Source organism: Bidens hawaiensis, unplaced genomic scaffold (genome assembly GCF_021521415.1).
Source record: "Bidens hawaiensis isolate Kalapana, Puna unplaced genomic scaffold, B.hawaiensis_p1.1 tig00004192_1, whole genome shotgun sequence".
Lineage (NCBI taxonomy): Eukaryota > Viridiplantae > Streptophyta > Magnoliopsida > Asterales > Asteraceae > Bidens > Bidens hawaiensis.
Window position 1 is genome coordinate 711500 of NW_027491249.1, and position 23640 is coordinate 735139.

General features: G+C 35.9%; 5 protein-coding genes across 5 annotated transcripts; 2 read left to right on the forward strand and 3 right to left on the reverse strand.

Annotated features, from left to right (window-relative positions):
• The first annotated feature begins 210 nt into the window (after window positions 1–210).
• Window positions 211–1981, forward strand: LOC143625637 (mitochondrial arginine transporter BAC2-like). Its single transcript, XM_077095920.1, has 2 exons — window positions 211–444; window positions 1211–1981. The coding sequence occupies exons 1-2, from the start codon at window positions 211–213 to the stop codon at window positions 1931–1933; spliced, it is 957 nt and encodes a 318-aa protein (XP_076952035.1). The 3' UTR covers window positions 1934–1981.
• Window positions 1982–3687: 1706 nt separating this feature from the next.
• On the forward strand, window positions 3688–4782 carry LOC143625682 (putative F-box protein At3g16210). Its single transcript, XM_077095957.1, has one exon. It carries the CDS (start codon window positions 3688–3690, stop codon window positions 4780–4782), a length of 1095 nt encoding a protein of 364 aa, XP_076952072.1.
• Window positions 4783–6711: 1929 nt separating this feature from the next.
• Window positions 6712–7308, reverse strand: LOC143625683 (uncharacterized). Its single transcript, XM_077095958.1, has one exon. The coding sequence runs from the start codon at window positions 7306–7308 to the stop codon at window positions 6712–6714; it is 597 nt and encodes a 198-aa protein (XP_076952073.1).
• Window positions 7309–9573: 2265 nt separating this feature from the next.
• Window positions 9574–14487, reverse strand: LOC143625638 (uncharacterized). Its single transcript, XM_077095921.1, has 9 exons — window positions 14361–14487; window positions 13063–13695; window positions 12877–12965; window positions 12140–12493; window positions 11780–12049; window positions 10774–10986; window positions 10468–10689; window positions 9867–10386; window positions 9574–9785 (listed from the first exon to the last, which is right to left on the reverse strand). The coding sequence occupies exons 1-9, from the start codon at window positions 14485–14487 to the stop codon at window positions 9574–9576; spliced, it is 2640 nt and encodes an 879-aa protein (XP_076952036.1).
• A 5361-nt stretch (window positions 14488–19848) lies between these two features.
• LOC143625685 (uncharacterized) lies at window positions 19849–21680 on the reverse strand. Its single transcript, XM_077095959.1, has 3 exons — window positions 21200–21680; window positions 20582–20767; window positions 19849–20277 (listed from the first exon to the last, which is right to left on the reverse strand). The coding sequence occupies exons 1-3, from the start codon at window positions 21677–21679 to the stop codon at window positions 19996–19998; spliced, it is 948 nt and encodes a 315-aa protein (XP_076952074.1). The 5' UTR covers window position 21680; the 3' UTR covers window positions 19849–19995.
• Window positions 21681–23640: the final 1960 nt, after the last annotated feature.

A 23640-nucleotide genomic window follows, 5' to 3' on the forward strand; every position in this document is an offset into this window, starting at 1 on the left:
CTAACTCATAACAGAAAAATAAAAATTAAATTGTCCTCACATAAAACATAACAACAACACATGTTTTGAAAGCCTATCTACATCTACTTCATAAAAAAAACAGGATCTTACAAGATCCCATAAACCTTTGTGATTTTATTCTTTTTACTATTATTATTATTATTATTTTTTATTATTACTATTACTATCATTATTATTATTATTCCTTAAATGGACTTTTGGCCGGAGTTTCTTGCAAGTAGTTGGGGTAAGGAGTTTGTGGCCGGAGGATGTGGTGGCATAGCCGGAATCATTGCCGGATACCCACTTGACAGCGTAAGAGTCCGGCAACAAAACTCACAGTCTGGGTCTGCTTTTAGTATATTAAAGAATGTTGCTACTAAAGAAGGTCCTCTTGCTCTTTATAGAGGCATGGCTGCCCCTCTTGCATCTGTTACATTCCAGGTTTTTTTTTAATTATTATTATTCTTGTATTTGGGCTACATTAGGCTATTATTATTATTATTATTATTATTATTATTATTATTATTATTATTAGGGTGTGCATGGTTTGATTTGGGTGTGTTTTGGGTTAAAACCGAACCAGAAACCGAAACTTTGTTGTTGTTGTTGTTATTATTATCAGGGTGTGCATGGTTCGGTTTGGGTGTGTTTTGGGTTAAAACCGGACCAGAAACCGAAACTTTGTTGTTGTTGTTGTTATAATTATAATTATTATCATCATATTATTATTAGGTTGTGCATGGTTCGGTTTGGGTGTGTTTTGGGATAACACCGAACCAGAAACTGAGAACCGTGTAGTTTTCGTTTTTTGGGAACTGGTTTGGGTATTTTCAGTTTTGCCATTTAAGGTTTAAAATTTTGGGCGAAAAATGTTTTTAACCAAAATAATAAATTTGGACATGACTCATTTTGTTAATTAATAATTAATTGATTGTTTTACATTTGGTCTACATATTTATTGAATTGTTATAAATTACTTTAAAAAAATTAAAAAATGAAAATCAATAGATTCGGTGCAGTTTGTTTGATTTTTATTACATGCAAAACCAAAACCTACTGTAAGTTCAATTTATACAAAAACATAAAACAAAATCGTCGTTTTTCCGATTTGGTTTTTCTGGATCGGCGGTTTCATGCACACCTGTGCTTTCAGTCACATCTTATATTGCTCTCAGTCACATTTTAATTAACTTGTTGGTTGTTACAGAATGCAATGGTATTTCAAATCTACGCAATCTTGTCGCGATCATTCGACTCGTCGACACACGCAAACGAGCCTCCATCTTACAAAGGTGTTGCATTAGGTGGAATAGGTGCAGGGGCATTACAAAGCCTCATGCTTTCGCCAATCGAACTCATCAAGATCCGGTTACAATTACAAACCCGAAACCAAAATATGGAAAAAGGCCCATTAAGCGTTGCAAGAACCATAATAACAACCGAGGGCTGGCGAGGAATGTACAGAGGATTAACGATTACAGCGTTAAGAGACGCACCGTCGCATGGTTTCTATTTCTGGACGTACGAGTTCATGAGGGAAAAACTGCACCCAGGGTGCAGGAAAAGCGGTCAAGAAAGGTTTAATACCATGTTGTTTGCTGGTGGGCTCGCGGGTGTTGCTAGTTGGGTTTGTTGTTACCCGTTAGACGTTGTTAAAACGAGAATTCAAGCGCAAACGCCTAATTCTGCAATACGGTATGATGGGATTATTGATTGTATCAAGAAAAGCGTGACGATTGATGGATATGGTGTGTTGTTTAGAGGATTGGGGACTGCGGTTTGTCGGGCTTTTGTGGTTAACGGAGCGATTTTCACGGCTTATGAAACCGCTTTACGCGTGTTTTTCAACAATAATGGTAGTAATAATAATATGAACACCATTCAAACAGATTTGCATCAAAGATATGATCTTGAAACTAGTTCAAAGTAAATGTTATGTAAAGGATTCAGATATTCATCATTTCAATGGAACTTGCTTATCTTATATAACTTATAACAGAATGAATGGTAATGAAAGGTATTGATTTTTGAAATTAGTATACTACGTACCTTTTGATAACATATGAACATTATTGCAACCACCGGGTGTATGTGGTCGTGGTGTGGTTCTGTGTGGTTTTGGGTTAAAGTTGAACCAAAAACTAAAGTATTGTTTTTTTGTTTATTCAAAACCGTTTGGTTTTAGTTTTTTTGGTTTTGGGTCCTAGGTTTTCGGTTCAATTTGGTTTTTGGATTCGGTATTTTTGGGTTTGCTAATTGGGTTAGTAATATTTGGGTCAGAGAAACTTGCCCCATGATATTTTGTAATTGGGCCTATATTTTCTAAAAAAATAAACAATTGAATATTAAGAGCTTATAATAGATACTCATGTTTACAATGATTTAATCTTATCAAAATCGTCAAAACATATCCGATTAACATTAAATATAAAACTTATCCAAGTTTATAAATCACATTGCTTTTTCGCTTCTGTTAGATTTTTCGGTTTTTCACAAAACACAAAACCGAACCGTTGGTTTATAGTTAGGTTCTAATGGCCCTTGTGAATAACAATGTAAGTTTTTGTTCCATTATATTTGACACGATTTTTTCTTTGAACCAATTTCAAAGTTATAGCTAAACAACTTTTCAAAGAGGTTTAGCTTCTGGACTAAATATATTCTAAATGCTACTTATTTAATAAACAAGACACGTTCATATGTTTTATTTCTGGACTGAGTCCGTAAGAGTTGATCTTTAGTTTTATTACCATTAAATGAGCTTCGATTGTTTTAGTGAATTTAAAAAACCATCTCCCCGCAATGTTATAATAAATAAATTTGAAACAATAGAATATGAATAGTAATTTATTATGTTTTGAAATCCAATTATTATGTATTATGTATGAATTTTTCTTAAAAAAATCGTTAGTATATGTAATACATTTTTCATTTATAAGATGTATACAAAAATTTAAGTATTATAATGGATCTTTTATGTAAAGACACAAGGGTTAAGGGTATTATTAAAATTGTATTTACCAACAATAGTAATCTTTTATGTTGTATCTTGTAAATGTAATAAATACTAGATAAAAATCATGGAGGCGGGTGTCGGCTTTGTACGCCACGTAAACGTTGGCGTGTCGAAAGTCAGGACTAGATTTTGGTTTCCGACCTCTCTTTCGTATTAAATAAAAATAATAATGATTTATTGTTATTATTATATTATTTTAGAAAAAGAACGGTAAACAATTTGATTTCACCACAAGTCCTATATTTTCTTTTTCTTTTTTTAGGGATAAAACAAATATTTAGAAAAGAACATTTAAAACAGGTTCTAGCAAAATCGGGACAACATCGGTCATCGGTTGTGTTTTATGTTTCAGATGATTTTTATCAAAAGTTAATTATGAAACAACTATTAGAGGGGTTAAAGTGATGAGTTTAATTAATTAATTAATTGTTGGAGTTATATTTATGGTAAGGTTTGGGTTATTAATTTAATGCATATTTATCTTGTTTTGCAAGCTTAAATGCATGTTTAATTATCTTGTGTTGCAAGTTATATAAGTTGTGTACCACGTTTGGGTTTTGTTTGTCGAAGGCTAAATATTATATATAGACTTTGTTTAGTACGATCTGTTCTGTTCTGTTCTTTGTTTTAAGGTTTCGGTTTCTTGTGATTCTATTGTGGATATGAAGATGAAGAGGAAGACGAAGGGTGATGCGCTTCCATTCAGTTTAATAGCATCGGAGATACTTTCAAGACTTCCTTCAAAGTCCGACATAGGACGTTGCAGGTGCGTCTGCAAAGAATGGAACTCGTTTCTGTCGACACCTATGTTTAACCGGACGCACTTCCAGTCCAACGCAACCATCAACGACTACAAACTTCTCCAATGCGACAGCGCACTACCCGTCCCCTTCCGCACCATTGCTCTCAATGAAACCATCCCTCATGACCCTCACGCATGGCCCTACCCGGCTGTATCTGTCGTAGCAAGCTTGGATGGATTGGTATGTTTGGCTTCAAGGGATTATTTCCATGCTACCTTTGTGCTTTGGAATCCATTAACCCGTGCGTCCAAGACCTTGCCATCTACCCCTGGTTTTCTTTACACTGGAGATCCTGTAGGTTTCTATTACGACGACTCTTGTAACGATTACAAACTTGTATGTTTGATTCATAGCGGTCTCTACCGTCTAGGGGCTTATGTCTATTCCCATAGATTGGACTCGTGGAGAGAGATTGAGTTTCCGTTTGCCTCTAGTCATGACCACCTGCTCAGCATTTGGTCTCCTGCTACCTTCTGTGGCCAGTGTGTTTACTTCACTCTCACGTATATTACTGAAAGCGATCGCTTCGGCATTTATGAGGCTCAAAGCTTTAGTTGCATTATATGTTTTGACATTAAGACCGAAACTTTTAGGAAAATACAATTTCCTCATGGTTTAGGTAACGATGATTATTATTCTGGAAGTTTAGTCGTTCTCGATGGATGCCTTCACCTCTGTGTATCCTATCAACTATTGAAGCAATGGGAATTGTGGAGGATGATGGATGGCCCCGACGACAAATGGGTGAAGGTGGCTGCTTTCAGCGGGGTTGAGCCGCAACGCATATGCACAGCCAGTGCTGGCAATTGGCTTGCCGTGTTGGATCAGGATGACAATTCTTTTAAAAAATTGAACATCGACGAGTTCACAAAACACTATCGCTATTTTTCTTCTCCCAATATAGAGTATAGATGTAGTCGAGTCATATATGTCGAGACTCTTGTGTCACCGAATCTATGATCTGATTTTATGTTTATGTTTTCGTTTTCGTTTATCATAAATTACTTGATGTTTGTTATTTTATTTTCGTATGCGAATAGTTTATTTGTTTGTCCAAAGGTGTAACTATCTTATACTATAAATATATTGATACTTATACTAAGTCTCTAAAGTCTAAACGAGTCAAGTCACTTGTGAGATACTTAAAATTGGTTCACTAAAAGCTTGAATTAATTAAGCAGAGTTTAAATAATCCAGTTACAATTACAAACCGGAAACCAAAATATGGAAAAAGGCATGTTAAGCTTTGCAAGAACCATAATAACAACTGAGGGCCGGCGAGGATGTACCGACCTACGAGGGTTATCCATTACTGCATTAAGAGGCGCACCGCCCTGGTACGTTTACCGGCACCGGAATGCGAGTGACTCGAATTATAACACGCGCGAATGGTGTTGAAAACCATAAGCAGAAAAAACGTTTTGACCCGAAACCCGTTCCGACCCGAGCTCTTTCAACCTGAACCTGTCCCGGCCTAAACCAAAATATTCCTTTCTTAAATTAACCAGTTCCGACCCGAACCCACCCAACCCAAAACCCGTTTTGACCTGACCCCTTTTAACACGAACCAAAATAACCCTTTTTTCAATCAGTCCGTTCCACCTGACCCCTTTCAACACGGACCACAATAACCCTTTTTCAATCTACCCGTTCCGACCCATGACCTGAACCCATTTTTAAAAGTTCGTTTTGAAACTCAACATATTCGTTTTGATCTGAAGCCATGTGACATATTTTTGTTGTCCGTTTTGATACGAACCTAATTCGACCCAACCCGTTTCAACCAGTTACATGACCACACCATTTTGCTACTCATATTCCGTTAGAGGTCCAAAAGTTAAAAGTGTTGCTTACCTTCTATTGTGTATGCATTGCATGTGCATAAGTACAAGAGCTACTCCTTCATGGGGAGAAGCCATTAATTGTCTACTTACTAATTTTGGTGGTGCATGAATCACTTTCACTTAAATATAGTGTTGTATAGATAGTCATACGTAACAACTTATGCATGTCCAAAAGGTTTATCTATCTTATACTATAAATAGTTGTGGTACTTATCTATACCATGGCTCTAAACGAGTCAAGTCGATCGCTTGTAGGAGACTCAAGATCAGCTCACTAACCCGAGTTTAAATGAGCTCGGGCCTAAATTGGAGCTTGATTGACTCTTTAGTCCAAACAAGCATATTACCTATAAAAATATAATATTAATTTGTATTTTATATAAAAATATATAGATATATGAAAACTATTATTATAAATACCTAAATAATTTATATGATAAATATATTATAATCAAAATTAGAAGAAATAAAAATTTAATATATAAATAAACAAGTCAATCACGAGCTTAAAATCTATTGCTCATTCAAACTTGAGCTTTAGATATCATGATTAAAACAAGCCGGGCTTAAGCTCAAATGCTTTTCAACTAAACGAGTTAAGCTTGAGCTAACTAGCTAAGCATGTTTACACTTTTTATACATACTCAAAAAGTTATTACACTTACTATTATAGTATATCTCTAAATCAAAATTCTTGAATCAACCCTATAGGTATTTGTATGCAACCTTTTTCTGGAGTACAAGGTGCAAATATCTTGGACGAAGTAGGCCCATCATCAAATGGAACAAAACTTTTATTTCATTCTGATCTAACAAAACATTAAACAAACGTGAGTCGCATTTGACTGAAAATTCAGACAAATGAGACCCGCATTTGCCTAGTAAACAGCGACACACAACCGATTTTGTACCAAACATTCATTGTATGCAAATATGTTGTAGCTACATAATCAATAAACAATTAAACATCACTCCATATGGATGAAAAAAAGTAATCAAGAAACACACAAACACACACTCAAATGCACACACTTAAGATGATACTCTAGATGTTCAAGGGGCCTAACCTCCTTATTGAACTACTAAGACTGTTACTTCTTATTGGTGGATGTTGAATGTTGAAATCTGAATACATATCTGTGAAAAACTTATCAACAAGATCTTGATAAATGGGACTTGTGAGTAGAGAATAATAATGTAACACCTCTTCAATGTCCATCACATGTTCTTCATCTTTCACATCCATCATCTCCAACTCCTTCATTTTCCGCTCCAAAATATTCGTTTGATTAACACCATCAACATGTTTAGAACATCCGACGTCTTTTTGTTCATCGAGGCTAATATCAACTATTGGTTTGTGATCTTGTGAGATGATCATGGTTTGGTTTGATTCGATGTCATGTTGTTGTGAAAGTTTGAGGATTTCGTTGGTGTTATTGGCGGTTTCGGTGTCCCACTGCTCGCAGAATTCTTTGTAGAAGTTATCTAGATGTTGCATCTTTGGATTGTTGGTGGAGAATAGAGTCAAAGATGGAGCTTTGGATAGCTTTTTGTATCCTCCGAAGACGAAGGATTTGAAGGTTTGGATGGTTTTGTTGAAAAACTTTTTGGTTTTGTGTATGGTTTTTCTGATCAGCATTTGTATCTGTTGTTGGTCTCTCCTTGAAGTTTTGTTTAGAGAGAGAGAGGAGATGGAAGAATTGATATTAATGGTGACAACACGAGCTATTAGAATGTTATTTAATCCTAAAGGCGGAAATTCGACATCTTATTATCAACGAGCAAAAAAGAAAATTTAGTTGAAAAAGAAAAGGGGCCAGATTATCTTTTTGAATCGAAAACATTCTGGCCCGTTACGCAAGTTAAAAAGAAAACGGGCCAGGTTATCTATTTTGACTCAAAAACATTCTGACCCATCAGCCAAGTTAAAAAGAGACGGGCCAGATTAACTATTTTGACCAGAAAACATTCTGACCCATTACCATAGTTAAATATAAAACGGGGCAGATTATCTGTTCAACCAAAAAACATTCTGGCCCGTTATCCAAGCAAAAGAGAAAACGGGCCAGGTTATCTACTTTGACCTGAAAACATTCTGACCCGTTACCCTAGTTAAATAGAAAACGGGCCAGATTATCTATTCTGACCCAAAAACATTCTGACCCGTTATCCAAGCAAAAGATAAAACGGGTCAGATTATCTATTTTGGCCCGAAAACATTCTGACCCATTACACTAGTTAAAAAAAGAAAACGGGCCAGAATATCGAAAACATTCTGACCCGCTACCCAAACTAGGTTCAAAAAACTACCAAGATGCTTTGACATTGAATTAAGATTATTATTGTTTAAACTAAAAGATCGATGTCGAATGTATTTCAAACCGCAGCAGGTTTAAAATTTCAAAATAAAAACCGAAATCTTTTACTGGGACAAGAGAGATTTAGTTTCTTTTTGTTTGCACACTGATAAAAAGTAGTGTGTATGAATTGTGATAGTGTAAAGATATAAAATGGAATATATTTTTAAAGAGAAAAAGGGATGTGTAATGATAATGTACACTTGAATATTTGACCATATGTTGTCAAAAGTGCATTTGCCACTGATTAAGGAGCAAAGTTAAAGATGTAGGGTACATTCTAAAATTCATTCTCATGTTTTGAGTCTCGCTAGCCAAATTTGGCTCCATTTGCAATAGTATATCTCACATTAAATTTTTTTATTTGATTAAAAACAAATATCACAGGGCGGGTCGTAGGGGTGTGAAAACAAGCTGAGCCGCTCATGAGCTACTCGAGATCGGTATAAAAAACCCGAAAGAGGCCGAGCCCAAGCTTCAAACAAAGCTCGTTTAGTTTGACTCTTGTATGGGAAGCTCGTTTAGGCCCGTCAAGCTTACGGGCCTTGTGTATTTTAAAGTTTTACCTCTTTTGATTTATTGATTTCACACTATTTCACACTACACGACTGAGCGGCTCGCTTAAGGTACTACACAAGCTCGAGCCAAGCTTAGGCTCGTTTATAAGGTTATTCTCAATATAAAAAAAAAGTAAAAACGTATATAATTTAATTATTAAATAATCAACGGGACAAGCCCGAGTCGAGCTTTAGAAAAAGATCTCGAAACAAGCTGAGCGGACGAGCCTGAGCTTGAGAAAACAACTCGCAAGCCGAACTCAAGCTTTAGAAAAGGAGCTTGAAAAGAGCCGAGCTAGAGCCTAGTCGAGGTCATGCTCGGCTCGTTTACACCCCTAGCAGGTTGTTTGATATAGAACCAATTTAAGTAGATAATTGTGAGAACCACAACACATATTATAAAACGGTTATGTAACTGCATACAACCTATCTCTTTCCCACTATATATGGTTTTCTACTTAAAACTGGTTATGTATTGAACGAGCCCCTGCGGTTGGTTGCTATGATGTGTTGCTAAAAGTGAAATATTAATCTTGACACAAATGAAGAAAGGTACTTTGCACTCATTGTATTTATTAGGTGCTTAGCTGTATGGACCCTAAAACAATCTTCAAGTAAAGTGGTACCAGTGTGTAGGTGAAAAGAGAGATAATTGAACAGAATGCATTGAAATCAATGCATATGAGTCTGAAACATGCAACTTCATTATAGAAGGTTAATTACAACAAATTGTAGCTTACTTTATATCTTTTTACATATCTGAGTAAAAAAAGTTTTTTTTTTCTTTCTATTATATGTAACATAATTTTCATTTTATACCATTTTATACAAGTAGCATTCCACAGCAGTAACATGGTAAACAAAATAGCATTCAAATGATATAAAAATGGCATGACAGCGCGTATCATATATTTTGAGTTATTTTAGAACATTAATTTCACCAACTAGAGGTGAAAGGTACAAAAAATTGTATATCGAAATATCTACCGACTAAACTGACTTACTTTTGTGAAATTTAAAGAATTGATGAAGCAACCGGTGGACCTCTCCATAACTACTGGTTTTCGATATAAGACGGTTTTTAATCCAATTTGGAAGCTTGTTTGTCGGGTGAGAGAAGCTCTTTTTTGTAGCATCTGACGTGTAACGCGTGTCTACCAACAAGATTGCTGCATAATCATTAATATGCCTGATTGCTCTACCTGATAAACAACAATCCAACAAAATATCAACAAGACAAAAAACAAAATGTATACAACAAATGATAAAATATATATGCATACCGATAGACTGATTTACGGCTTTCATGCAAAGATTTTCATAATACTCTCTGCCTCTATTCTTACAACTTCTTAAAACCTCAAATCCTGCTTGAGTATCTCCACTAAAGCATGTAACATTAGAATCTTTTTTCAAGTCACCAATACGGTCAATATGTTTGACCCGTTCCATCAACTCAATATCAGATGGGCTTGGGTATGGCAGCCCAACCATGACTATACATCGGCCCAACCCGTCACTAAAATTAATACCTTCTGAAATCTTTCCTCCAACTACAGCAAGAATCACAGCACCATTATTTGCATCAATTGATTCTTTATATTCTTTTAAAACAACTTCAACTTCTGTGGTTTTTCTCGGCTCTTTGAATACACGTTTCCTCTTCATAATTCTACCAAGGGTCCCGGAAGCTTTCCATGCATCGTACACAGATTCTTCATAATCAAATGAAGAGAAGAAGACAATAATACCTTGTGGAACTACTGCTACTAGATTACAAAGTAAAAGGCCTAACTCATTAACCTATAATATTATTAAAGTTAACATGCATTAGTAATATTATTATTCTTATAATTCATAAAACAGTAAACATGAGATACTGACCATGGATGATGTACTTCTAGAGTTATAGCTGAAGTCAAAAGATTGACCTGAAGGCCCGGTTGAAACCGAAATAGGTAAAATACTGTCTGATGAGATTATATGACCACATGAGAAGAAATGCAGCTGATCTGGCGGTAACGATGGAAAGAGCCGCACCCGTGTTTCTTCGATTGGTTGGAGGGTCCCACCAGCCAATACAACAGCATGTGCTTCATTAACAATCTAAAAACGGTTCAATATTCAAAACTAACATTACTTAAAATTCAAAGTCAATTTTATAACACAGAATATGACATTTTTACAAACCTCGTGAAAGATCTTTTCACCAGTGAGCATAACATACTTTAGATATCCGCCTTGTTGTCCGGATTCTATTGGTTTTTTTCTTGAGATTATTATCCTCCCGTCACTATGTTGATTCGTTAGCGATATTAATATTCCAGCTAACGCACGAAACGCCGATAAAATGCTTGTAGTGTCATTTTGTAAGCTAATTATTTTATCTCCATATCCACTAACCTAATGACAAATATAAAAGACCATAACCAGCTTTGCAAAGAATAGATATTAATCACTAATCACAAAAAAGGTAAGAAAGTTACTCGAAATTACTCTATAGAATAGTAACCAAGTTTTGAAATTGTTCTAATCAGGTCACTCATAAAATATTTTGTTCCAATCAGGTCACTAAAGTTTCCTTTGTGTTCCAATCCTAGATATTTTACCAGGATAGCAGGTTCTAGTTTTGTTTTATTTTTAAATAGTTTGAAATTGCATAATATTTTTTAAAAAATTGAAAAAATTAGTAAAAATTGAGAAAAAAAATTAATTGCAAAAAAATACAAAAAATCAGAAAAGTTGCATAAAAAAAGTAAGAAATCACCCTTTTTTAATTTATGGTTTTTTTATAAGAAACCACCATTTTTTTAGAAAAAATTCAAAAAGATAGTTAGGTGATATTAAAATATTTAATAGTAGAATTATTAATTACTTCCATACAAAAAAAAAAGGAACATATTAATTATATTGTAAATTTTCGCATTTTTTTAGATTTTTTTTGCAATTTTTCAGATTTTTTTTTTGCAACTTTTCGCAATTTAAAAATTATTTTTCTCAATTTTTACTAATTTTTCATTTTTTTAAAAAATTATTAGGCAATTTCAAACTATTTAAAAATAAAACAAAACTAGATAACCTGCTACCCTGGTAAAATATCTAGGATTGGAACACAAAGGAAACTTTGGTGACCTGATTGAAACAAAATATTTTATGAGTGACCTGATTAGAACAATTTCAAAATTTCATTACTCACCTTGTGAATCATATTACTGTCTTTAATATACAGCAGCAACTTCACTAAATTAATGTTGTCGATATTGAGTGAAAACACAAACTCATTGATGCACATAGAACACTCTGAGCCACTAGTGTTTACCAAATTAGAATCATCCTTGTTGCATAAAGTTTGTATAAATGCACGAGTGAGAATCATTAGCGTTTGAATGTGCCGTCTATTTCCTGGCCCTAAAAGGTTGTGAAACCGTTGAAAGTAACCCTCTAAACAAGAATTAACAACTTCCAACTGTAACACGAAACCACGAAACAAAGCTGGTTACTTTTTTTATGCAATTAACTGTATTACAAAGTAGCCGTTAAGAGTTACTCGTTTTACCTGAGACAAAGTAACTTTTGAGTCATACATGCTAATGAGTGAGTCAGCAAGGTTATGAGCTTCATCTATAATAACAACACTATTTTTCAAGGTTAAACCGAGTGATTCCCGTGAAGATTTAGAAAGAAGAGATTGATAAGGAAGAACCACAAGATCAGCTGAAGGAACCCTGCTTCTAGAACCGTAATATGGACAAGTTCCCAAACTGCCCCCAACACGAACAAGATCTTCAATATCTAACGGGCCTTGTTCAGTCATTTCATTTCTGAACTGCTTTTGTAGCTTATGTTTACTAAGCATTGGGCATCCACTTGCAGCCTTTGTTTCACGTTTTCTTCCCCCGACAGCCGAATTCTGAAAACCAACATTTGAATATAAAATTTTTCATTATTTGAATAAATATTTCATAGTGTTACTTATCAAGATCACAACACGATAATCAACGAAACACGCAATCGAACACTTTTATTGTAATCCCGAAATATAGCTCTAAAAACTGAATTACTATAACTCTAATACATTATCCTAACTCGGTTCATTGTATATTTATAATGTTGACCCGACTTAGTCAAAAAGTTAACTAATACCCTAAAAGCCCCTTAAACCTCATTCGACTTAATGAGGAGACATGAGCCCAGGCCATACGGGCCCACTCGGGAATTAGCCAACATCTTATATCTAATGTATCACAAAATACAGATTTCATTATTGAGATAAAAGCAAAGATTCGCTTATACCTTCTTTTTTGAAACTTGGTTTTTCTTATTCTTTTGAAGATCCAAACATCGCTCGTTAATAAGAGTCGAATTTCCAAGCTTCAATACATCTGCGAAATTTAAACACAGATAAATTTAATCATGTATTCCTTTAACAAAAATTAGCAAAAAAAAAAAAACAGAAACAAAAAAGTTAATACATTTTACCTTCATTTATGCAGAAGTTCTTCCTAGACCCCAAACACGCAACCTTTATCTCATTAGCAAAAACAGTCTTCTTCAATTCCTTTACAAACTGTGATAACTGTGAATGAGTTCTACTACAAAAATAAATTTTAAAACCTGCTTCTTCTTCTTGATCACTAAACTCTTTATCTTCATCATCACTCGAAGACGAACCGGAACATATTCCACCGCCTTTTCGCTTACTTAATCCATTCTTTTCGTCTCCACTCACATATTCTTCCACCAGAAACTCTTTATCATCTAACTTCTCTGCATCACTTTTCACTGTCATATTATTATGTTCCAAATCACCTTCGATTTCCCTAAACTGATTAAACAAATCCCTAAAACTCTCCTCCATTTCGGTCTCATCGCGTTTTTTACTACTGAATTCGTATCTTTTCTTCGGCTTAACCTTCTTCTTAGGACTTTCAACCTCTTTATTCACAAAGCTATTCCTTAACCAATCAGGTTCGTAATCATCATCTAACTCACCATGATCTCCAGTCGTTCCGTTCTGATGCGTATCGACCGAACCGTTATTATTCTGGCCTTGTTTTCGATCGGAAAGCCACTGCAGCGCGCTACAGATTATACTTAGAGTTTTTCCTGTCCCTGTTCAAGTCCCAGTCGATAACCGAACCGAATAACACATAATCACAACTTTGATTAGGTTACTTATATATTATAGACCATGACTCAGTACAAGTAGAGTATACACTCGAACTCCTAATTAGACAATAAATAAAACCCACATGCTTATCTACTAGGAGTGCAAATGAGCCAAGCCGCTCTTTAGCTACTAGAGATTGGCTCGCTAAAAGCTCGAATCGAGCTGAGCTTAAATGAGCCCAAGCCTGAGCTCGAACCTAAAAATAAGCTTGTTTAAAACCGAGCTCAAGCCTAGAAATAAGCTTGTTTAACAAACGCGCCCGAGCCTAAAAGTAAGCTTGCTTGAAAACGAGCCTGGGCTCGAGCCTAAAAATAAGTTTGTTTAATAAACAAGCCCAAGCCTAAAACTAAGCTTGTTTATTAACCGAGGCCACGCCCGAGCCTAAAAATAAGTTTGTTTAAAAGCAAGCCCAGGCTCTAGCCTAAAAACAAGCTTGTTTTAAAATGAGCCCGAGCCTAAAAATAAGCTTGATTAATAAATGAGCCGGAGCCCGATCTTCACACTTACCGAACTTAAACGAGCATATTCTTTAAATACAAACTCATGTAATTTTAATCCCTAATTGATTGATTAACCGAATTCCATAACTCACTTGAACCAATATTACCTGTGGGGCTTTCGAGCATGGCGATTCCGCCTTTATCGATCGAATCGTAAAGAGCACTCATGAAATCTATTTGAATCGAGTATGGCTCTTTATATGGAAAACCCCCAAATTTCTTTTTCTGCTTCATTTCACCGTTCTTTGCCATCCAACACAATTTTCCCGCCAGAATTTGGCAACAACAAGAGTTCTTATAGTTGAAATTTGTGCTTTTTTTTGTCTCTGTTGATAAACTTGGGCTTTAAAAGGCCCATTTTTAATATGTGCCATAATAAGCCCACAAATAGAGGTATATATTATACAGACAGTTAATTTCTAATCTAATTAGTAATCATGTTTATCTTTTGATTTGCTAATGATTTCAGAAATAAATAGTTCGGTTAATTTGATTATGTTAAAATAATGGTTGGTTAGTTTGGCTAAAATCTTCTATGTCACAGGAAGGCCGTGGGTTCAATATTTGCAAATTCGTTTTTTAGTTCAGCAAGTGCTCCTCCCTTATTGCATATGTGACTTACGAGCCCGAGCTTAAAGATTCAGCTCCGGTTAAAATTTGAGTTGAGTAAAGTTAGCTTGATTAGACTTTGAACTGATCTCGAGCTAGCCTTAGCTTCTGGACCTCTAATTGATTTGGCTAGTGAAAAACCCTTCTTTCCGGCATTTGGTTTTGATAATAATAATAATAAGGGGGGAAGAGACACTCAAGGGTACTGCCCATGCATCGTCCAATCATGCAGTGTCACCTTATTTCTACCATTAAGTACCCACAAGCTACACAATTACTGACAACATATACCCACATGTGTAATAAATTAATTATTAATTTATTTTAATTCGTCAACTTTTGCCATTGAATGAAGTCATGCACCATACCCACAAGGGGTGGCGACGATGTTGTCATAGGGTTTGAAAGCCATACTCCCAATCCATATGGATGTCCAGTCCTCTCTAAGGTTGTTCACTATAAGCCCCTCCACGTCAACACCATGTTGGAAACAGGGCTTCGAAGCCGTTCTTCATAACGTCCCGCTGTGGTTTAAAGCCCCTTTGCCGCCACAACACACACACATGAGAGAGAGAGAGAGAGAAGCATGATGACCCTTTTTTTCACCAAAACCCCCATACCGCCAATCGTCCGAAGCCCCCCCCCCCCCCAAGGGCCGGCTCCGAGAAAGCAAAAAAACATTTGGGCCGAAGGCGAAAATTTATTTGGGCCATAAGTAAAAGGAGTATTATGTTGGGTTTAAACAATTTAATTTTGATATAGGCTTACTTGATTAAAATTTAGGTTGTGTAAAAAACTTTTGTATAAGAATATGATTAAACATGTCTCAAATGAGACTAGAAACCATAACTTTTTGGCTGAGAGTAATACCTCTTTACCACTAGACCAAGCTAGTGATTATATAATTGAGTTTAAACACTAAATATACATATTGTTTTAATAAAAATACATATAATTTTAAAAAAAAATCAGGCCTAGCGGGGTGTCGACCTGTGACCGTCGACCACCCAGCCCCCTCCCCGTGCGGTGTCCTCCCCCTTTACCGCCCATGTTAATTGCCATAACGTATAGTCTAACTGAATGGACCCAACTTCCTAAATGTTCACAACTTGATAGAAAAAGACTGTCTTGATTAAACAAACAAAAATTAATGGCAACTACTTGACCGTTTTTGTGTTTGTTTACTTTCATAGTAATGGAAGTTAAATGCTGCATATAAGTTGGCTTTATTTTTAAAGCAAGTGAACTACATATATACTTGATTTAAATGACTAGGTTAGCCAATTTTTAAATTTAGTTTAATATAACAAATTATAACTTCATTACCGTTTACAAAGCACCATTCTTCTTCAATCAATTTTTCTAGTTATATCGACCGTTTCTCCCCATTTATCATCGCTCATATCTCAATCACGAGGTCAGCGGCAAAATTTTATTGGACACGACAATCTTTCCAAAATATAGTTTTCGTAAAGGTAATTGGTTATATTAAATAGTAACATAACTAAAGTTTGTTACCTAAAATTAGAAAAGTAAATTTTTTTTATAAAAAACTAGGAGATTTACCCGCGTTTTGCGGCGGGGTCGTGAAATTAATAAGTTGTTAGCGCTTTGCGACGGGGTCGTGAAATTGATAAGTTGTTGGTACATATTGTCGGGTAAGTATCTTACATATCCAAGTATTGTCTAGTAATTATTTTACATAGGCAAATACCAGTTGTTCTTACAAATCCAAGTATTGTCTGGTAATTATCTTACATAGCCAAATACCAGTTGTTCGTAGTCGAATTTTGCAACTTAACACACTCCAATCCATGGTCTTTTCGAAACTTAGCATACCCCAATCCATAGTCTTTCTCTCAACTTGGCACACTCCAATCCGTAGTCTTTTTCGATTACACCACCAGTCCACCATGTTTTAACACCCTCTCTTTCTTTTTTTACCAAGTTTCTAGTTTCAACCAAAATAACCATATTGTAATCACAATTATCACAGTCACTGCCATATTAAAGTAAAACTATCAATTATTCTTAACATTGTTGAACTAAAAGTAAGATAACGATAATAAAATCACTACCGGAATAAGATCACAAACAATCAAAACAGTAGAGTACGCATGCCAATCAAACGAATTTAAATGCGCACAAAACATCAAACAACAAAGCAAGTCATCATATAACCAAATCCAAACGAAGGAGGTTACACCAAACAAAAAAAATAAAGGCAGTGAAAATTACATAAAAAAAACAAATCAAAGAAACAAATTAGCTCTCAGATGAAGCTAAGCTCATCATCAACGAGTTATCCTAGTTAAGGAGGCTCAGATAATTCAAGAGGTATCATCATAGCCTTCAACATACAAAACCGCCACCGAATGCGTCGTCATCTGCAGCCTGAGCCATCGGCAACGGCAGGCTAACGGTCAGGCGCTAGCATCAACGAATCAAGCCAACAGATTCAAAGTAGCCATCGCCATACACAGAAATCAACAGACTCAATGCCGTCGCCGCCATAGACGGTCGGAGCCGCCGGCAACGGCAGGCAAAAGGTCACGTTATTACCATCGCGGCCTCATCAACGATCGCCAGAGCACCAGTAGGCAACCGCCGCCTAGGGTTCGTAAATCGAAACCGGCAACAATCGTACCGGTGCAAAACAACATACTCGATGCCTCCGTCACCACAGCCCCGTCAACAACGGTCCAACGACCATCTGTGAATTTTCTCTCTCTTTTGGTTGGATCTTTCATCATCCTCAAGATTAAAGAAGAGGGGTTTAAGGGAGAGAAATAGAGGTGAGAGTCAGGTGACAGGAAGAATGAAGATAAATGAATAAAAGTTAATAACACAGATGTTGAACACGTATCACAGAACGTGTCACAATTCCAATACATAATATACTTGTAATATACGCATAAAAGATGCTATCAGTATAACAGTAACAAAATGTGAGGCATTCCTTACTTTCAAATTAATATATATATATAATATTAGAAGTAAATTTTATTTGAAACTCCAAAATAGCTTGAAGTCTAGAGCCACCTCTAATAATTTAAGTAGAGTAAGTATGAAAACATTACTTTATTAAGGTAGCGTTTGGTATGCAGGAATGACAGTGGGAATGAAATAATTCATTACGTGGAAATGGAAAAAATGGTGTTTGGTTATATAATGGAATGGAATAATTCATTACACATGGAATCCCATTCTATCAAAACCAACTTCTCACCTCCCTTCTTTTTTTTCATTTCATTCCTCCTTCACCATACTTTCTCAACACCACCACCACCTAACAATGACCACCACCACTATCATTGCTGCCACCACCACCTAACCGCCACCGTCGTCGTTGCCACCACCTTCGTCACCGCCGCCGCCCTCACATCGCCACCACCGTCGTCGCCGCCCTACCATCGCCATCACTACCAATGCTACCACCGCTTGACCACCATCACCCCCACCACCACCACCACAACCACCGCCCATCACCACCGTCGCCACCGACACCACCATTTTTGTCGCCGGAGCTACCACCACCATCGCCATTGCAGTTTTGTTTTTTTTTTGTAAAAAAAATATATTTTTAGATAGGAGTGTTTTTATTATTCTATTTCATTCATACAATTTTTTTTGAATACCAAACAACATAAAGTAATAATTCATTTCATTCTCATAGGTTAACCAAACAAGACAAAGGAGTGGTAATGATCCATTTCATTCCCTTGTCCATTCTATTCATACTCCCATTCCATTTCTCATTCATGCCATTATCTCCAACCAAAGATACCTTAAATTTCTTTAATTTGAAATTGTTGGTCGTGTGGTCGTTTGAACTTTGAACCCACTATTATTTTATAAGCTTTGTTTTAGAATATTGTTGACGTGGTCAACTGAGAGACAATTGATTTGCTGATGTTAATATAATAAAAAAAATCATGATAACAAGACCATCTTCAATGGATGGTTTTTTAGTAATGTTTTCACAATTGGATCGAACACTGAACCGGTCGGGTTACGGTTTAACCGGTTGAACCGGTCGGACCGGCCGAACTCAAAAATTATGAAAAAAATATTAAATGAAAAAATATATAAAAATTCCATAATAAACCAGTTGAACCGGTCCGGTTCACTAGTCTGACCGATTGAACCGGTCCGGTTTTACGGTCTAACCGGTGAACCAGTTAGGACCGGCCGGTTTTTTTGAGAAGCGAGTGAACTATATCGAACCAGACCGGTCGAACCGGCAGAACCGGTCCGGTTTTAAAAACATTGTGTTTTTGGGTATCATATGGCATTTGGACCCACAAAATACCTTATCTTTTCTCTATCCTCTCTATTCTCTCCTCTCACTCATCTCACAAACTGATTCTTGATACATTCTTCACCAAGAATCTCACCCAACACTCTTTCCTCTACATCATCACTTTTCTCATCCACATCACCTATCTATTCTCAAAAACACCTCAAGAATTCCTTAACGGAGATGCTCTAATGCATTCCGGAACATTTTTATAACAGTCTGTGTTTTAGTTTGTTTTTATATTTACTTTTTGAGTATTTGTTTTTTTAGGTATCTGTTTTATTTTTAATTTTTTAAACCGAGTCATTAAGAAAACAAACAAACAAAACAAAAAAAAATAAAAAAAAACACCCTGTAAAAATAAGTGAATAAATTAAATCTGTTGAGAATTTTGCTTCTATACCGATACAATCTTTTTGACTGGCATATGAATATGACTGAAATCAATTGTTCTTGTAATTTTATTAACACGTAACGCTTATAAACAGGTCTCTTATATGTTTATGATCATCTATCTCATTACTAACATGTCTTTTTATGTTTGATCAAAGAAAATTAATTTTGGCTTAATCCAACTCAATTATACACATTTATATTATAAGTCTATAACATCATTTTATCAGCCCTACTAAAAAGTAAAACCAGTACACAAAAATCATCTTCATTACTTCACACTCCACTATAATTTTATTACCACACCAACCAACATTTACACACTTTTCTACATATATGTGAATTCAAAAACATTTTTTTTATCTATTAATGAATGAGGAAGAACACATATGTATCAAAACTCACTCATTTTTACAAATATCTATATAAAAAGGATTTGTTTATTTGTAAATACAAGAACTCTTTTTGAATCTAATTGGTTTTATTATGTTTGATGGCAATGTCATATTGCAAGAAACTTGCCTCCTATGCTTTGTGGTCACCAATTTACCAACAACTTCCCCTTTTGTTCGAATCTCGAACTCTAATTTCAATGGAATTTCAAAAACTCCGGTATCTGAGATAACTAGGCTGGAACCCGCACCGTACAAGGGCACTTTTGTTGCTTGTAAGTCCACAATGGCTGTCCTTGTACTCTTTCTTTCTTGATAATACTTCTTCAACTAAGACCACAATAACAAAATTAGTAAATGTGTCACACGATAAAGAATCATGAAGAACTCATTTTCTTTTTTCATACAACCTACTAAATCATTCTATTACAATAAACCGACTAATGTGGTGCAATCAGCTATTTATATTTTATTAAAAACCGAACTCAATAGTTTTAAATGTACTAAGAAATAACCTGTTTTTTTGACAAATTATCCCGTCACTCTTTCCATGTACATATACATTACATTATTACCGGTAACTATTTGGATCATGTATTTAGATACACAATAATTGATGAATATTAATTCTCACCTGACCTGCTGCAATCACGACCTCTGAATAGATTAGGTTCACCAGGGTGGAGCTAACTTGGATGCCAAAGAATGTAGCGGGGTTATGAACAACAAGCCGCAATGAACCATTGATTGTCAGCATCTTGGTTATGACCCCAGATGAGTCCGAACCCTCACCGATGTAGAGATTATTCACAGCCAAACTCTACAATAAATGCATATCAATCGTCCATCACCGATTAGAAATAAATATAGAGCCGACCTTCATCAAGAATAATCAAATGACATGTAATAGTTTGTATGTGTTATATGATATGAAATGATTAAATGCCAAACACCCTCAAATTAACATGAATAATTAAAAAAGGTTCATTATTTACCCATTTTAACTAGTAACAAAAGCGGAAACTTGGGGCTCACTACTCCTCCATCAGCTCTCAATCTGTCAAATAATTTTCTATTCGAATTCTGTGATTTTTTTAATTTCTTTCTAACATTCATATTCCCACGTGTACAACACTATGGAAGAAAAATATAATTTTATTAGAAAACAATCTTAATTTTAGAATCCGCTTCAGACCAGACTTTATTTTAAAAACACAATTAAAGTAATTAAAATGAAAGTGAATTAACAAACCTTAACAGTGATCTCGGCTTTATAAGGTCTGGCTGCACCCCATATAATCAAGCATAAAATAGTAAACAACACAATAAAACACGAAAGAGCCATTAAAGCTTGTAACCTTCTAGTAAACTTCTTATCATCATCATCATAATACTCATCATACTTTCCTTCTTCCACTATCACATTACACTCTGGCCACCCCTTATCATTCCTTAACTTCCTAGCAACTTTATTCCTGCCAGAATGCGACCGAAAAATACCCGAAAACCGACTGGACGACGAGTTCCTCGAGTGCCTGCCCATAGAAGGGTGTGAAGGAGACTCCATAGGGCTTGTGTAATTAGGTGTAGCTTGCATTGAATATGATTTATGATCACCATCTTGTGAGTCCCTTGATGGACTTTGCACGAAATATACCGGTCGTTTTGGTGATCTTGACGGCGAAGATGGAGCTAAACTGGTGACATCTGACTCAGATTTTGTGTGCAACATGTTTTTGTTTCGAGGAAAGATTGTAAAAACAAGAACATAAACATACAAAACATACAAAAGCACACAAAGACACAGGTTGTGTCCTTGGTGTCTTTTATCTTATGGAGTGGAGATATGTATGGGATAATGACCAAAATGCACATCATAAAACCCGTCGACTTGAATCCTTTTTAATAATGGCTTCATATGATTTTTAACCCATCAAATTCTGTCACGTGTTATGAAACACTAGTTTTTCTTTTAACAATTTGTCGGAGACGGCATGATTATTTAGGAGCCTGACGAGATTATTTTGACTTCCGACGAGATCTATTTTGTCTTTCAACAAGGTTTATTTTGGCGTCCCACGAGATTTATTTTGGCTTCCTACGAGATTTGTTTTGGCTTTAACAATTTGTTGGAGCCGGCATGATTATTTAGGAGCCTAACGATATTATTTTGACTTCCAACGAGATTTATTTTGGTATTCAGCAAGATTTATTTTGGCGTCCTATGAGATTTATTTTTGGCTTCCTACGAAATTTATTTTTGCTTCTGACAGGATTTTTTGGACAAGTAACAGAATCTGGGTGGATGAAAATCTCGTCGAGTAATGATTAAAAAGTTATTTGTTCAATGAGTTTCGGGATTAACATTTATAGGAATTAGTCGGTGAAATGAGCATTATCATCCGATGAGGTCATTTTAGTCATTTTCTTTGATATGATTTTATGGGTGACGTTAACATGGTCAAGTGGGGTTGTATTTGCAATATTGTGCATGGCAGGACCAAACACCGAGCCATTATCCGAGCTTACCTTTACCAAGCAACGATTGCCGAACCTTGTACCGAGCCTGGTTCCATGGCTACAAAAATTATTGCGTCAATAAAGCAATCTACAATGTCGGTAGCCAGCCTTTTTCATTGATATTTTGGTTACAAAATATATATTTATTTTTTAACCATTAATAAATTGATAATTATGTTTGGTGATAAATATAAGTTTTTTTCAATCAATAACTAATAACTGCTAGTTATTATAACTGTCGAAACATGAAATGAATCTGACATGATCCATGACGATGTTTTCATGGATTTCGAGATGAACGAACCACGTCTTGATCTTCTTCTCCGTCTGCTTGAGACCTGCAACGGCTTTTCGGGGGTGTGGAGGTGACTGCTAAGAAATCCTAAGGATCTCTTGTTTACAGACAAAAACATATGGTGATGGCTCTTATTGAGCATGACCCCTTAATAAGGAGGTGGAGACCTCCTTATATAGAGAGCCTCATGGCCACCATCATGGTACCCTAATGGGCCTAGCCCAGTTAGGGTTACCTCCACAAAACCCCCTCAGCCCAATAACATTGTATTAGTCCATGTAATAAAATAAGCCAAACATAATAAATTTAGGGTCGTAAAACCGGGTTTAGTACCATACCCCTACAAGCCCCCCAAGTCCAGCGTTGCTCCGGGGCGCGCAAGCGTCTAGGTGGAGCGCTGGACTTTATGAGGTGTGTTAGGCCATGAGGCGGTTTTTTCCCTTTTCTTCGGCCTTGTCTTTATTGTCTTTGAGTTTTGGGAGGTTTTCTTCATGATGGTGACATGTTGTGGTCCTTATGATAATGATGGTGCCCTGGTATGAATAAGATATAGCACGCATCATAACAATAGTGGCGCGAGGCCTGATAAAAGATAGAGCGCGCATCTTGATAATAATGTAACATAACTTGCGCGCGAGGCGACTTACGAGCTATAAGAATAATAAAGCCTGCGCGTGAGGCGACTTACGAGCTATAAGAATAATAAAGCCTGCGCGTGAGGCGACTTACGAGCTATAAGAATAAAGCCTGCGCGTGAGGCGACTTACGAGCTATAAGAATAATAAAGCCTGCGCGTGAGGCGACTTACGAGCTATAAGAATAATAAAGCCTGCGCGTGAGGCGACTTACGAGCTATAAGAATAATAAAGCCTGTGCGT